At 35.7% G+C, this 15780-nt stretch overlaps 1 protein-coding gene across 1 annotated transcript in view; it reads left to right on the top strand.

Annotated features, from left to right (window-relative positions):
- Positions 1–15780, top strand: part of kntc1 (kinetochore associated 1) — a 95544-nt gene that overhangs the window by 21115 nt on the left and 58649 nt on the right. Inside the window, exons 4-18 of the mRNA XM_012969013.3 lie at positions 176–291; positions 2214–2292; positions 3452–3529; positions 4191–4225; positions 6680–6790; positions 8269–8362; positions 9354–9406; positions 9506–9621; positions 11218–11272; positions 11480–11578; positions 13429–13472; positions 13676–13741; positions 13829–13904; positions 14881–15006; positions 15084–15173. Coding sequence (XP_012824467.2) covers positions 176–291; positions 2214–2292; positions 3452–3529; positions 4191–4225; positions 6680–6790; positions 8269–8362; positions 9354–9406; positions 9506–9621; positions 11218–11272; positions 11480–11578; positions 13429–13472; positions 13676–13741; positions 13829–13904; positions 14881–15006; positions 15084–15173 — 1238 coding nt within the window. The remainder of the gene's footprint in view (positions 1–175; positions 292–2213; positions 2293–3451; positions 3530–4190; positions 4226–6679; positions 6791–8268; positions 8363–9353; positions 9407–9505; positions 9622–11217; positions 11273–11479; positions 11579–13428; positions 13473–13675; positions 13742–13828; positions 13905–14880; positions 15007–15083; positions 15174–15780) is intronic.

The following is a 15780-nucleotide window of genomic DNA, read 5'->3' as shown; positions in this document are numbered from 1 at the left end:
AGGTATAGGATCCCTTATCCGGAAACCCATTATCCAGAAAGTTTCGAATTAGGGCCGTAATAATAAAGGCCGTCTCCCATAGGCTCCATTATAAGCAACCAATTCTAATTCTTCATGTATTGTGTTCATCCAAATTGAATAAATCACATAAAATATGTAATATCGTTTTATTTAGATACTGAAGTTGATGTTGTTGGCCTGTGTCACGAAGGACAGTTTCTTTTGGTTGGAGAGAGAAATGGTAACATTCATCTTATTCATGTATTATCCAGACAAATACTGATTACCAAAGTAAGTGCATTTATTATTTTTATTTAAAAATTTAAACTTCTAAAGATGCTTTTAGATAGTATGATGAAGGAATGCTTTTGAATCTTTAAGGCCAGTCTCCAATCCATGTCGCTGCAATCAGCTAATGCTGTGCCTGTCAGTGCAGCTGCACACAGGATCTTAGAGGAGGGGATTGGCTTCTCTCCGTCTGCCTACAAAACACGAGAGGAGAGAAGCAGATTATATGCCCAGTGTCTTCTGATATGATTAACATAATTTAGCAACCTTGTTGGTGTTTCCTGATTACAAAATGCTTAGGCTTATTTATCAACACTGGTGAACTTTTTCACATGGGCAGTAAGCCATAGCAGAACAAGTGTCAATTTACTCCTACTCCTGCTACTTACTTAATAACAGTGATAAATATGTATATAAAATAACTTTTCAGAAGGGAGTTACCCCCACTTTTTGGAATCAATAAGAAGAATAAACTGCAAAATTATGCATTAAATAAATACTGGTGATGGAGTGCACTCTGGCGATTCTGTGCTCCTCCCCACCCTAAGGCGGCCTTTGGCATGGGTAGTGGGGGGGTTGCATCACTTGTTGCAGACCATTATCTATTACTTAACACTGCTTGTATAGTTCTTCTATGCAGTAGCCGCTCTTTTCTGTAATCCCACACTTCTCTTATTTATGTGATTCCGACACAGAACCGTTTAATAAGTATCTAGGAGAACAAACAAGCATTCTTCACATATGTCTTTTTAACAGGTCTTCAGGCTGGGCCTGGGCAAAAGGGGCATTTTCCAAAGGCCTAATACTTTCTATTTGCTTGTCTTGTGGCATACCCAGTCTCTTATTTATATACTGCAATGGCTGTTGGTGCTTCCCCTATCTCTTATAACTGTTGCTTTTCTAGGATATCCATACAACTCAGCATGCATTTTACTGCCTAAATAACTTGGGTACTAAAGAGTGTTTGCCTTTTTAAAATCTTTGGATGGGTCTAATGAGTCAGAGTAACTGCCTAGTCACATGTAGGTTGAGATTTGGTAACAATGTCTATTTGCTCTCCAAGATAGACCTGGAAGCCCAACCTGAGGGTTATTTAGGGATTCGCTCAAGGGTATTAACCTAGATTTGGGCCTTAACCAAAACTGTTTTATGGAACTAAATTACTAATTCAGAGCTATTTTCGTGTTTCAACTAATAAAAGGCCAGTAATTTCAAAAGATGAATTTTTTTACATTTAAATTTTATCTAAAAGCCTTTTAAAAAAATTGGATCTGTTCGCCCAGTACTTACAAATAAACATTTCTCAGCAACAATTAGCCTGTTTTTATTCTGATTTCCTGTAGAGAGCTATGGACAACATCCAACATCTGTTTATCTGTCTCTGCAAGGGCAAAGTTACAGATTGATTAGGGTCTGTTTCTCTCTGCCTGCATATTGTGGGCAGGTAGAGAAAAGCGGATCTGCTCTCATTCACAGCTCCATGTAGCTGCACTGGCAGGCACAGGGTCTGCCTTAGTGCAGCAACACTGAGTGGAGATCTACCAAAAAAAAAAATGTAATGTGTCACTTTGCTGTGTAAACTTTTTTTTTTTTTTTTTGACAAATTCAGCTTGAATAGCTGTGCCACGATGGCTAAACAGCAGTTTATATATTTAAATTTTTACCAGTGTTGGGTGCAGGTAGCAGTACATATATAAAGTATGTAAAACTCTATCATTTTTTGGATTTACTAATTTATTAAGTGAGATAATGACCAAATGTTGAACTCAAGAGTATGGTTTTAACTGAAACAATCCTTAAAAATTGTAAAATTGTCTGCTGTATAGACAAAGAATTTGCTGGGTTCTGACAAAAATCTTTATACAGTGTTGTGTGTTTGTTGAACAAACATGTAATACATTTTCAATGATATATTGCTCCCACAGCCTTTGGTTCAAAATGGGTCAAAAACCATCAAACCAACATATCAAAAACTGTTACTGGAAAGGGATTCTTCAGACACAGGTTTGTACAGCTAATATAAAATCATCTGTAAAAAAAACCCTTATTACGGAGGTTTAAAAACAATGTGTCAATGTGTTCACAAATTAAAAACCTTAATTTTCTATTCAGGTTTCTAATTCAAACAAAGGAATTTTTAGATTTAAGTATTATTAGATTCCAAAATGGTAGCTGCATTAGACTTTGTATTAACATACCACAATATGCATTATAATTTTTAGTTTATGTCCATATTACTTTCTTGTATTTATGTTTCATGACCCTGTATACTGGTAGTAGACTACCAGTGTGTTTATGGTTAAGAAAATACAACCTAAGGGTATGAATTTCAAATATAATGTTACATGCTATATCTAATATACTTTTTTATTAAATGTTATATACCACACTTGGGGGCACATTTACTAATCCACAAACGCTCCAAAGGCATTCGAATGTGTTTTTTTTCGTAATGATTGGTATTTTGCGATTTTTTCGTAAATTGTCGTGACTTTTTCGTAGCCGTTACGACTTTTTAGTAGCCATTATGATTTGCGCGGATATGATAATGTGTTATATACTGAAGTAGTTTTGGTGCTATATGTGCATGGGTAGAGAACTGACTAAAAGACTGCACAGGCTCTGCTCATAGATGACATGGAGTGCACTGAAATCAATGTATCTGTGTTTGTCAGTGACACAAAACTGCAGGATGACTTTATCCAGGATGTGTCATCCTTGCAGTGAGATCCAGACACAGAAAATTTGGGTGTCTAGTTGGCAGATGATATTCTCTGTAATTTTCAAAGGACATTAGAGAGTCCACCAAAATAAAAACAAAAGGTGGTTCCATCTTAAGGTCCAAAAAGGGTTTTTTACACCATTTTTGGTTGTTGGGGTCAATGACACTGGCAAACGGATAGAATTTTAGTTGCAGACTGTAAATGGGCAGAATTGAATGCAAATAATTCACAAAGCATACAATATGACTAATAAAGACTGTTTGAATAGTTACAGTACCTAGAATAGATCTCTCTATGACATCCTGTGGTACACAACAGGCAAAAAGTATGCTCGGCTCAAGCATTAAGCATTTAACCTTATGTCAAACAGGAAGGTATACTGGCCTGGTATGCTCACATTTGAACTACTGACTAACATGTTAATAATTTTCTCCCAAAAGGTGTCTATCATGTGTTTGTTTTGACTAATGAAGGACTCTACTGTATAATGTACTTCCACCTTGCACAAATTAATGAGGGTAAGTTAAAAATGTACAATTATTAACAACATTTTACTTGATATGTAGCATATTTATTGTTCCAGCTGTTTTGAATGTTGTTTCATGCATTTGATTAAACATTCTGATTAGACATTGTTTATAATTCATTTGGTCGGTCTTAGTACAGTTTCTGTAAACTGTGTGTGTGTAGATTGGTTCTAGTTTGGGTATAGACAGTCAGAAAATCTTCACTTATGCTTTCAACTGATGTCCCAACAGCCAGTAAGTAAAACCTGCAAAAAGTACGCTCTTATTACCTAAAAATGCAACAGTAACTTTGCAGAGAGCAAAGTGCAAAAAATGTGGCAGTTTGCACCTGTTTTTTTGCACCCTGCCCCAGACATAGCGAACTACCATAGCGAACTACCTTACTGTGTATGTGTAATATGCGGCTCACTTATGGCCCTCACCTTCCTTATATTAGGGCACACCTGTACACAAATAGCAGCTGAAGCAAGTTGGCTCAGAATGCAAAAGACTTTAAAAATAAAATGCAACTTAGCATTACTTTATAAATTGACATTTCATGATTGTCTTGGGAAAGAAATTCCCACTTACCAGTTAAATGCTTTTATATATATTTAAGATATTGCCTACATCATGTTTACTTAGCAAAATGTATGCATTTATTTTTATGTAGCTATTGAAAATATGGACTTCAGTTCTTCAAAAGAGGTAAGCTAATTTGTTTTATGCTTCATTATGTTTTGAATGAATGATTAGGCATGCTATATGTCTGATATAATTCTCTAGGGCACTTACAATATACAAAATTACACACAGGGAGGACAAGTGTTATAAAAAATACAATAAATAAGTATAAATACACAGATAGTAAGTGCCATGTGGTATGAGACACAGTAGGAAGGAGGTCCCTGCCCCGTAGCTTACATTCTAAGTACGGAACATTGTCTTGTCAGGCTAAAGGATTTCTGTAACCTATATTTCTGTTTGTCAAAGCCTTGCATGACTTATGGGCACTAATTTGGGGGTCATTGACTGGTTAATTGTATACACACTAAAAGGCTTATTTAAAGAGATACTGACACTAAAAATTAAACCTTTTTTTTTTTTTTACATCTATCATAACATTGTCTTTGCATTATATTTACAATTTTGCCTTAAAAGTATTTGCCCGCTTGCTTTTACATAACCTGATCCCCCATGATCCTCTATAAAGGGGGATGCCATATTCGTGCAGTGGTAGTCCGTTAGCATTAAAACCTATAACTGGCAGTTTGATAAGGGACAGTCAGGCTGCCAAAACATTCAGATTTAGAAACTTCAAGTAACAATTACTTACAAAACAGACCTATTAGTGAAAAATTATAAACATCTGTAACTTCTATTGTACAAAAATATTTTGGAGAGTAGTTTTTTTTAGTGTCAGTATAACAAAAGTTTCTTTCTACTTCAAATAAACTGACAATTTGAAAAAACTTGAATGTTTGGTTATTTAATAAAAAATCCAAATATAAAAACGGGATTGAATAAAATTGTGGGAAAAAAATTTAAATACCTTGAATTTGTGAATTTACAGCAGTGAATTAAAAAATGGCTTGAATTTTGCCAAGGACAACTTCCGTTGAATTTTACATGAAACTACAAGCTTTTAAATACCAAATACATTTTTGTTTTGCTTCATAAATACCAATGATTCAAGGTTTTTTAAACTATAATTTGAATATGTTAGTTTTTGTAAAAAAAAAATTTGAATCATGGAAAAAAATCAGCTCAAGGGAATGAACAAACCGTTAAACATCAAAAAAAAAGAGAAAAAAAGGCACTCAGGTAATCCAAAAGCAGGCCATTACAAAAACAAAAAGAGAAAAACCTTTATTATACACTCATCTCACAAAGTCTAACCCTGTACTTTATTCCTGCCAACAATCAAGTGGGAAGTACAAAACCTATTTTTCCCAATGCATCCTTGTGTGTATTCAGAATTACATGTAATTATACAACCATGCCTCTTCCACAAAATAAGCCCAGAAATATGCAAGTACAACTTTCTCTCCTCTTTAATGCAAGGCTTTTTTTTGTGTGTGTGTGTCTTGTACTCATTGGGATGAAATATATGACTGTACCATACAGACACCTTCATATTAAAGTCATGCATGTGTGTTAAGTTCCATTAAGCCAGGTATCCCTAACCTTTTATACCTGTGAGCCACATTCAAATGGAAAAAGTTTTGGTCAGCAACACAAGCATGAAAAAAGTTCCTGAAGGTGTGAATGAGAGCTATTATTGGCTTTTTTTTATAGCCCCTGGACGCCCACAGAAGGCTTTCTTTGGTAATTACACTGGGTTTTATGCAGTCAAAGCTTGCCTCCTAACCAGAAATTTAAAAATAAGCACCTGCTTTAAGGCCACTGGAAGCAACATCCAAAAGGTTTGCGAGCAATTATTAAATTAAACAATACATTTTGTGGGATTTACTTAAGTTTTAGATAATAGGTAACTCCAGACACCATAGGCAATATAAAAATGGTATTAAATGGGACCAGTCACCACACATGTGGTGACTGTGTATAATAGTGTGTATAATAAAAGTCCTTTGCAAATTCAACAGTGAACCCAAATTTTTTTTTATTAAAACATACCTGTTATAAATGTATTTAAAAATCTGAACTTTACCTTTACTTTCCATTTAGCACTTCCTAGATGTCACTGCACTCCTTATACTTCCTCTCCCTCCTTACTGTCTTTAATTGTGTATCCCGTGCATCAGCATGGTCATTAGGGCCCCCATTCTGGTGCATATACTAGATTTTGGTGTCATACAAAGCCTGCCTGCTTGCTGTGATTATGAATTTTGAGACTGAATGAAACAAGATTTAAATAATTTATATAGTAAGAAAATGTTATGTTAACTAACATGATGGAAAAGAATGTAGCGTTATTTCTTAGATGGCAGATCCCCTTTCAAAAAAAGACTTCTGTATTAAATACATTTTACAAATTAATAATAGGAAAAAATAGGAATAATTATTATTTTTTTCTATTTTAGAATTCATTTTTCAGAGGGCAGGTTAAAATAACTTCTTCAATTATTGGCTAATATATTGCATTAATTAAGTTTATATAAATCTTTTGCATAACTTGCTAACATATTTTTTATGTTATAGTTGGAAAGGAAAATCAAGACCTGCTTTATATCAACAGAGCAGTATCACACCAGTGGCTGTTTAAATTTGGTGATTGGCGATCTAATGAGTGACATTCATCTTATCATAGGGGTAAAAAAGTTTAAATATTGGCATATATTATATTTCTTATTTTACTGATAATAAATGACACTATAGATAAATAACGTTTGGTCATTTACTGGCTGGGCTAAAAGGATATTATCATTTATCATTTGACAGAAAAACTACAGTTAAAAACCATGTGTAATACTATACAATTTAAGGGGCTGATTTACCAACCCACAAATCCGAATCCGAATTGGAAAAATTCCGATTGGAAAACGAACATTTTGCAACTTTTTTGTATTTTTTGCGATTTTTTCGTCGCCGTTACGACTTTTCATAAATTGTTGCGACTTTTTCGTAACCATTACGACTTGCGTGAATTGTCGCGACTTTTTCGTAGCCATTACGATTTGCTTGTATCTTGTCGCGACTTTTCCGTATTGAGCGCTCGTAAACTGCGGGCAAAACTTTCAGACTTAGCATGATTTTGGAAGCCTCCCATAGGACTCAATGGCACTCTGCAGCTCCAACCTGGCCCAAGAAAAGTCACGATACTGAAGCTTGAATGAATCCGAAACTTTCGTACTCGGTGCGAAGGCTACGAAAAAGTTGAGACAATTCGCGCAAGTCGTAGCGCTACGAAAAAGTCGCAACATTTTGCGAAACAGTCGTAATGGCTACGAAAAAGTCGCAACAATTTCTGAAAAAATCGCAAAATACCGATCATTACGAAAAAATTCGGACGCCTTCGGGACCGTTCGTGGATTAGTAGGATCAGCCCCTATGTGTTTAAAATGTATTTTTTTAAAAATGCATTCAGTTGTTATGTAAATTGATAAGTATTACTTAAAAGTAATAGCGATTTATCAAATGTACTTCAAATCATGTCTCCCCAAAACCCCTGTTTCCCACTTGGTCCTTGGATCCCAGGGCCATTGTCTCTGTGTCTGTTACAGATATTCCGCCCTCTACCTACTTGCACCAATGAGGCCCCTCCAGTTAAAATAGATCTGTGCAGCGATCTTAGCAGCTGCCATGTCTGACAGCTAAATTTGCTGGCTCTGGCCCTCTGTAGTGATTGCAAACCAGGAGTATGCGCATTGGACGCAAAAACCAGGCCAGGTTCCAAATTGCATGGTCCTGTTTAGCAGTCTGCCTGGAACATGTAGGGAAGTGATGTTAGAAATGAAGGCTTCACAGCTGTGCTTTATTTCAAGTATGGGGGAGCAGGGCCGTTCCTGGGGGTCTCATTTTTGCAGTCAGTTGATTGAGGCTGGGGTGTCTGAGCAACAGGTTTATAGTTAAAACATGGTATTAGATCTCCTTGTTCAGAGCCTTTTAGTGCACATACTCAGCTAGTGTTGAACAGTAGTTTAGTTTTCCTTTTGTTCCTTTGGAATGACAAGTTTTTGTTAGCTTATTGCAGATCTTTTAATTGTTTTTATTAGATGTTTCACTCAACTAATCTGTCTGTGTAAAAATGATTAAATGTCATCATTCTGCTGTATTTCTCTCCACTCTAGGGTAAAGGGGATTATGTTCTCTCCAAATGGAAAATGGATCCTATAAAAAAGCACATAGCTCTACAAGGTCTTGCTGATTCAAGCATGATAAAAGGTAAAATGTAACAGAAAATAGAAAGTACAGATTCGGTTATGATTACGTTTTGTTATTAATATAGTGCAGTCATTTCCTATAGGCTGATGGCCCGCAGAAACGAGATAGTCACCTCCAATAGATCTCTGCTACGACGGGCAACTAACCGCTCCGAAATACCTTTCCACCTGCAACAATAGGAATCGCCGATGGAAAGGCCTACACATCACTTCGGCTTTTTGAATTCACACACAGGTTCCCTCCTGCAGAAAAACTGCATCTTCAGAAAGCCAAAGCTGGCCTTTCAGCCAGTGACTGTTGACCTATTGTTGCTGGTGGAAAGGCATTTCGGAGCAGTTTGTTGCCCAAGCAGATATCTATCGTAGCTCCATGGGCCATCAGTCTTACAGTGAATATACAGCATTCATATCAGTCCCTGTCCCAGAGGAGCCTACAATCTAAGGTTCTGGCATTCACACACATTATGCACAATTTTACCTGCCTGTATATTTTTGAATTGTGGGAGGAAACCCATGCAGACGTGGGAAGAACATGCAAACTCCATGCAGATGTGCCCAGACTGGGATTGAACTCAGGACTCCACTACGCCACAAGGCTACCAGCAGTGATCCCCAGCCAGTGGCTCGTGAGCAACATGTTGCTCACCAACCCCTTGGATGTTGCTCCCAGTGGCCTCAAATAGGTGCTCATTTTTTAATTCCTGGTTGCATAAAAACCTAGTATAATGCCAAACAGAACCTCCTGTAGGCTGCCAGTCCACAGAGCAATTAAATAGCCAATCAATTATAGCTCTTATTGGCACCACCAGGAACCTTTAAATGCTTGTGTTGCTCACCAACACTTTTTTCATTTGAATGTTGCTCACAGGTATAAAAGGTTGGGGAACTAAGCCATAATTAAAAATGGGCAGATCAACGTATTTTTAGTAACTATTTGGCTTACGTCAAATATAGGTACATGATCACCTTGTTATTAATTATTTCTTTTTAAGGTGCAAAGAAGTTCCAGGTTTTAAACAATCTGCTGTTTGTGTTGGATGACGATGTAAGTGTCTTGTTTTTGAGTTATTCATCATGCCAGTCTGGATAGTGAAAAATTTAAACTCATTTGCTAAACTTTAAATTACTCTACCTATTTTTGAAGGATATATTGAGTATTTGGGATGTTTACACATTTGTAATGGTATGGGATTGGACATCATGTCGAATATCAGATTTTCTTCTTACAACAGAAGGAGATTCTTCATCTTCTGTATCCCGGTAAGCTATTGTGACATTCTGTTATAGGGATAATGTAAACAAAAATGTTGTTTTGTAATTGTTAATAGAGTTAATAGAGTAATTTTACAAATAAGCTTAGTAAAGTCTGATTCAAAATGTGGGCCTTGTCTATTGATTTTACATGAATGACACAACAGGGACATTCATCTTTTACATGGGGGTAGGTGCAGGGGCATAAATTTTACTTACAGGCTTTAGCAGTTTTAGAGTGCTTACAAATGGGCATTTTAGTATGATTTCCTGTGTGATTGCTTTTCGATGCCCCTTGTGTACAATATACTTAGAAAATAATGGGCTCCATTAACTTCTGCCCTCCCATGTGGCGGAAGACATCAGAAACCACCTTACGGTAATGCATACTTATGTGCCCATACTGTGCACTATGTGAACCTTTCTATTCACATAGTGCACAGTAATAAATGGTAAAATTGTTCCTTCTTAAGGGACCTCCCTTAAGAAGGAACAATTTTACCATTTATTACTGTGCACTATGTGAATAGAAAGGTTCATTTTTGCTGAAAGAATTGATTGCAGGGGGAGTAGAAATTGAATATATTAGTAACAGGGTAAGATAAAAAGCTTCAAGCAGCACAGGAAAATAAGCTTGATTTGGTGGATGGCAAAAGTCTTCATACAGTTTTGTGGTAATCAGCTGGATCCTGCCAATGCATAATAAGTTAAGTGATTTTTGTTTAAAAAACAGCAGTGAGATATGATAATCACCTATACTGTGATTGCACCTGCAGGGACAGAGCCATTGCCATGGTTGTCTTTGAGGTGTATTTATAAGTGTTTTGTTGTCCAGCTGTCAGTGATAAAATTGCACAGGCAGCAAAACACCCTATGTGCCCTTTCTTTTCCAGAAAAGTAGAGAATCCAAGGGTCTTGAGCAGAGCACTGGTGAAGGCAGGAACACAGGGAGTTCTTATCAGTTTAGCAGAGGGTTCAAAGATTCCTGGACAGCATCTGAAAACCAAGGGTGGCACATACTCCCAATTTGTTTTTGCACTAAAACTTACATTTTTTCATGTAAAAAAATGACAACTTTTTTGTGATTTTATGCGTAAAACCCACGACAAACACTAATCTAAAAGCTGTCAATGGGATCTGTCCTAGGCAAACTGTAACAATATTTATTTAATTCAGGGTTTTAGGTAGTTTTTTTTTATTTATCATTTTTTCATTTACAAGTCCACATGGAAAAATGTAAAAATAAAATGTCCTTTTCATTTTTGTTACTCCTTTTAATACATTCTTGTTTTTTTAATTTGGATCTTTTAATAAATGACTAAACAATGGTGGTTTTAAGGTAAATAAGTTTAGTCGTGCTTTCAAAAACCTATAAAATCATGAAAATCTGAATGTTAATAAACCTGCCTTCACTTTTCTCATAAAAGCCTAGTCATAAATAATTCACATTTCATTGTTGGAGCAGTCTTCATAAAATTAGAGACTCGCACAATGTCACAGTATAGATTGGTATTGAAGAACTGACCCAAATATTTATTGTTTATTGTGTGTTGACTTGAAATGGCTTACAACTTTATGTATTACAAGTAAATTATTTATTTGCAGGCAAAGAGATGCAAACCTTAAACTTATAGCATTAACCGCTCCAAATACCAAACAGGTAGGTTTTGCAATTCTGATGAGCATTCTATATTTGCAAACCTTCTGACTAGCAAGGTTTTAGTAGTTCAGCTGTTCTGACTATACATTTGTTATAAATTGCTTGGTTATTATTTTACTGTGTTTTAAATGTTATGGGGGGTTTTCAAAGATCCTTTTTTTTTTATTTTTTATTAGTACTGTTAATTTGTTTTTCAACCATCCTCAGATGAGAAATTTAACAGTTTACTCGTTGCCTGCCATGAATCATTTGTATTCCATTGAAGTGTCTGATGTGTCTACACTTGTGCAAACTGGGATAAACATGGTATGTATGAGAGGTTTACTGTACATAGTGCAGTTACTGCATTCTGATTAAATGTTTTGTTAATTTAACCTTACAGTTATTCACTGACCCTTAAGGACACAAAAACGTTGTAATTAACCCTGGTATTGAATGTGCGTGATGAACATGGAAAATGATACACCACAGAATTTTAAGAATGAACTTGGGTACATAAGTGGAAAATTGTATGACTGTGAAGGGATTAAAATGGGAAGACAAAAAAGTAAATTGAAACGAAAGACCCTATAGTTAATAGAGTGTCAACTTCTGGAATGCTATATGCAACATATGTTGCATCCCTTTTATTATTATTATTAAAATCTTTTTATAAAGCGCCAACTTATTCCACAGCGCTGTACAATTAGTGGGTTTCATACATTGGACATACAGAGTAACATATAAAGCAATTAATAACCGATAAAAGAGGTGAAGAGAGTCCTGCCCAAAAGAGCTTACAATCTACAAGGAGAAACGGTTGAGACACAAGGTATGGGAATGGGCATGACCATTGTGAGAGGTGTGGCACAGGGTATTGCTTTTAGCAGCACACTGAGGTTATTTTAAACTAGATTAGGCTAAGCTTCTCTAAATAAATGTGTTTTTAGAGATCTCTTGAAGGCAGAGAGATTGGGAGAAAGTCTGACAGATTGTGGGAGCGAATTCCAGAGAAGGGGGGCAGCCCTTGTGAATGCGAGTGTGTGAGGAGGGAATGAGAGAGGAGTTGAGGAGCAGTCAGTAGAGGAGCGTAACAAACAGGTTTGATGAAGTTCAGAGATGTGGGGTGGGGCAGAGTTATGGACTGCTTTGAATGTGAGAGTCATTAGTTTGAATTTTATCCTGGATGGTAGGGGAAGCCAGTGCTGAGTGGCACGGCAGAGGACTCTGAATCATCCCATTGTAAGAGTATTAACTTTTCTACACTGTCTTTTCCCTTCCGTTTACAGTTAAAGGAACAGTAACACCAAAAAATGAAAGTGTATAAAAGTAATAAGAATAAAATATACTGCTGCCCAGCACTGGTACAATTGGTGTGTTTGCCTCAGAAATTTATATAAACAAAGCTGCTGTTTAGCCACGGGGGCAGCCATTCAAAGGAGAAAAGGCACAGGCACATAGGAGATAACAGATAAACATTATTGTATTCTAGAGAGGTCATCTGTTATCTGCTATGTAACCTGTGCCTTTTCTCCTTTTTTCCAACTTTAATGGCTGCCCCCATGGCTACACAGTAGCTTATTTATATAAACTATAGTAGAGTTACTGTAGCAAACACACAACTTTTACCAGTGCAGGGCAACAGCAGATTATATTTTAATTACTTTAAAACACTTTCATTTTTTGGTGTTACTGTTCCTTTAACACTTCACCCAATCCCATTGTCAGCTTGTCTGTGTGAAATAGTGGAACCTTTTTCTCCCACAATCACTATACCTTTGTTACATTAGCTTTATGCACACATTCCTCGTTCCATTTAAACACGGTCTAATCTTCTCCTCATCTAGAATGGCAGCTCTTTTCCAATTGACTAGTCTACTTTATAAATAGTATTAACTCTTTTCAGCTGTCTTATATGCTTAGTATGCATTTTTGAGCGATTATGCAATTTTTCTGCAATTGTTTTAGCCTGTATTGCCTACTGAGTTTTTTAATTTCAAGTATTGTCTATGGCAGAATATTTTCTTGCGTTTTGTACACACAACAAAACGGCGGCTACAAATCGCACTGTGGGACATTGCCCTTAGATGTAAAGCAAGTTAGAATGTAAATAAAGGTGGATAAAAAAATATAATTTTAAAATTATTCAGCTGCATTTTTGTTCTTTCATTTATTAGGATACAATATATCTTCTAGAAGGAATTTATGACAGCCATGAAAGGTATGTTCCCTACCACTTATATTTGAGTCAGCATTGCTGATGCTTTTGGTTTTTTAATATATACACAATATATACTGTATGTATGTATGTATGTATATATATATATATATATGTATATATATATATATATATATATATATATATATATATATATATATATATATATACACACACACACACACAAATTTTTATTGTATTTTTAGGACTCCTGAATGCACAGTGTCTGTCCTTGCCTTGAGATGCTTAACAGAAGCCTTGCCTGAAAACAGGTGCTAACGTTTAATTTCAAAATTATTTTTAGTGACATGTTTCAAATGTGATTATTTTAACATTTTTCGTTTGGTTACTTTACCCAGGTTAAGTCGTTTACTTCACAAACATAAGTTTGAAGAAGCTGAGAATTTTGCTATTCAGTTTGGATTGGATGTTGAAGTAAGAAAACCTTGTTAAATTATTATTTTTTTACCACATAAATGCACAGAGGCAGTGCAGCTAACCCCTCAAGATCATTATTGTATGGCTTCAACAGTGTACAGTGGGCTGTCCACTAGACATTTTGTTATTTACAGGTGATTATTTAAGTATATGCATATGATCAGCAAACCATGGGAGCACACACTCTTATCAAGTGTTTCAATTGATAACATTTTCTACATTTACAAGCTGAAGAAGGGCCAAAAATTCTACACAATCTACCTGAAAAAAGGCATATCATCCCCAACATTTTGTGCTGCTATAATTTTATAAACATGAGTTTATCACCTAGAATATTGCATTCCTGTGTGATAGAAGCTGTTGATGTTTATCCAGTTGTTGCAATGCATGCACATGGAGATAGATGTATAAAAGCACACAATTATTTAATATATGTGCCTTTTGGTTTGTTCTGGTGAATTTTTGGCCATTATGTACACCATGTTCAGTAGTAAGGTCAAAAGACTGGATTAGAGTGTGTGTGAGTGGCCAGCATGTTATGCCTCAAGCTACCTCTCCCCTGTGCTAACATTCTGCACCATACCTGCCCACCTCCAGTTACTTTGCAACTCTAACTAACGCTATCTTCTTTTGTGTCCTTCGGAGAAGAGGGTTCAAAGCTGCATATACAATCACTCTGACCTCTGTTTTTTAGTATATTACTATAGCATAGACAAGCACATTTGTATGTGTTTTTTTAATTACTACAGGTATGGGATCTTTTATCTGGAATTTTTGGGACCTGGGTTTTTTCTGTAACGTTTGTCACCTTGTGACATTTAAAACATTGAAACATGAAATAAACCCAATAAGATTTTTTTGCCACCAAAATGACTTTTCTCTATACTTGGTTTTTAGGTAGGAGATCCCAAAGTTGTTTTCATTTTAATAATAAGTCGTTTTCCTTTACATTTTTGTATTACCCTTTACACAGCTTGTTTATAAAGTAAAGCTGAATATTGTATTAGAGAAATTGGCTTCAGCATCAATTGGAAGCTATGGACAAATCATTTGGCAGGAGCTGGTTGATGAAGCAAAAGGGAATCTCCAAAAAATTAAGGTATAATAAGTGTAAATAAGGTGGGGTAGAATATATTTTGACACTTACCATAACAGATACTCTCTTTCTGCGCACAGGATGATAATTTTGTCATTGAGTATTGCATCAATGCCCCTTGGCCAACATATGATACTACTCTGGATATGTTAAATTATGCAAAGGCAAGAGTAAGTGAATTTTTTTTTTTTACTTAGTTGTGTGTATTTGTTTTTATTATTTATACAACATGTCATATTACTGGTCCTAATAATGTGTAAAATATACTGTAAATATGCTGGGGCTCATCTATGTTGCCAGGTGCATAGGTAGATTATACCATACACTGATATAATCAAAAAAATTTTTATACGATTTTCAGACCATGTGTGGGCTCTGAATGATCACCCTGGCAATTTTCATGGTGTGGCGCTCAATCTTTTAGTCGGTCAGACAGATTGGCAAACTTCTGTCACATAATGATAATATCTGTTGCATGTATTGTCTTTCTGACGATATCCATGGGTGACCTACAATGTATTTCTGAGACATAACTTTCGTATGACTGTTTTCAGGCAATTATTAATAGCCACAGCATTGTCAGATTTGTTATTTTTAGGACTTTAATCCTACAATTTTAATCTGAATGTTAGTTGCATTAAAACGTACGATTAATATCCAAACGTTTGTCGAAAGACAACTAAATCTAAACATATATGAACATCTTAAATTTTCTGTTTGGACAGATCACAAGATGGCCTGTGTTAACAATACTCATGCATAAATACTTGCCTAGAT

Source organism: Xenopus tropicalis, chromosome 1 (assembly GCF_000004195.4).
Source record: "Xenopus tropicalis strain Nigerian chromosome 1, UCB_Xtro_10.0, whole genome shotgun sequence".
In the NCBI taxonomy this organism is placed as follows: domain Eukaryota; kingdom Metazoa; phylum Chordata; class Amphibia; order Anura; family Pipidae; genus Xenopus; species Xenopus tropicalis.
This window is presented reverse-complemented; position numbering and strand designations above follow the sequence as displayed.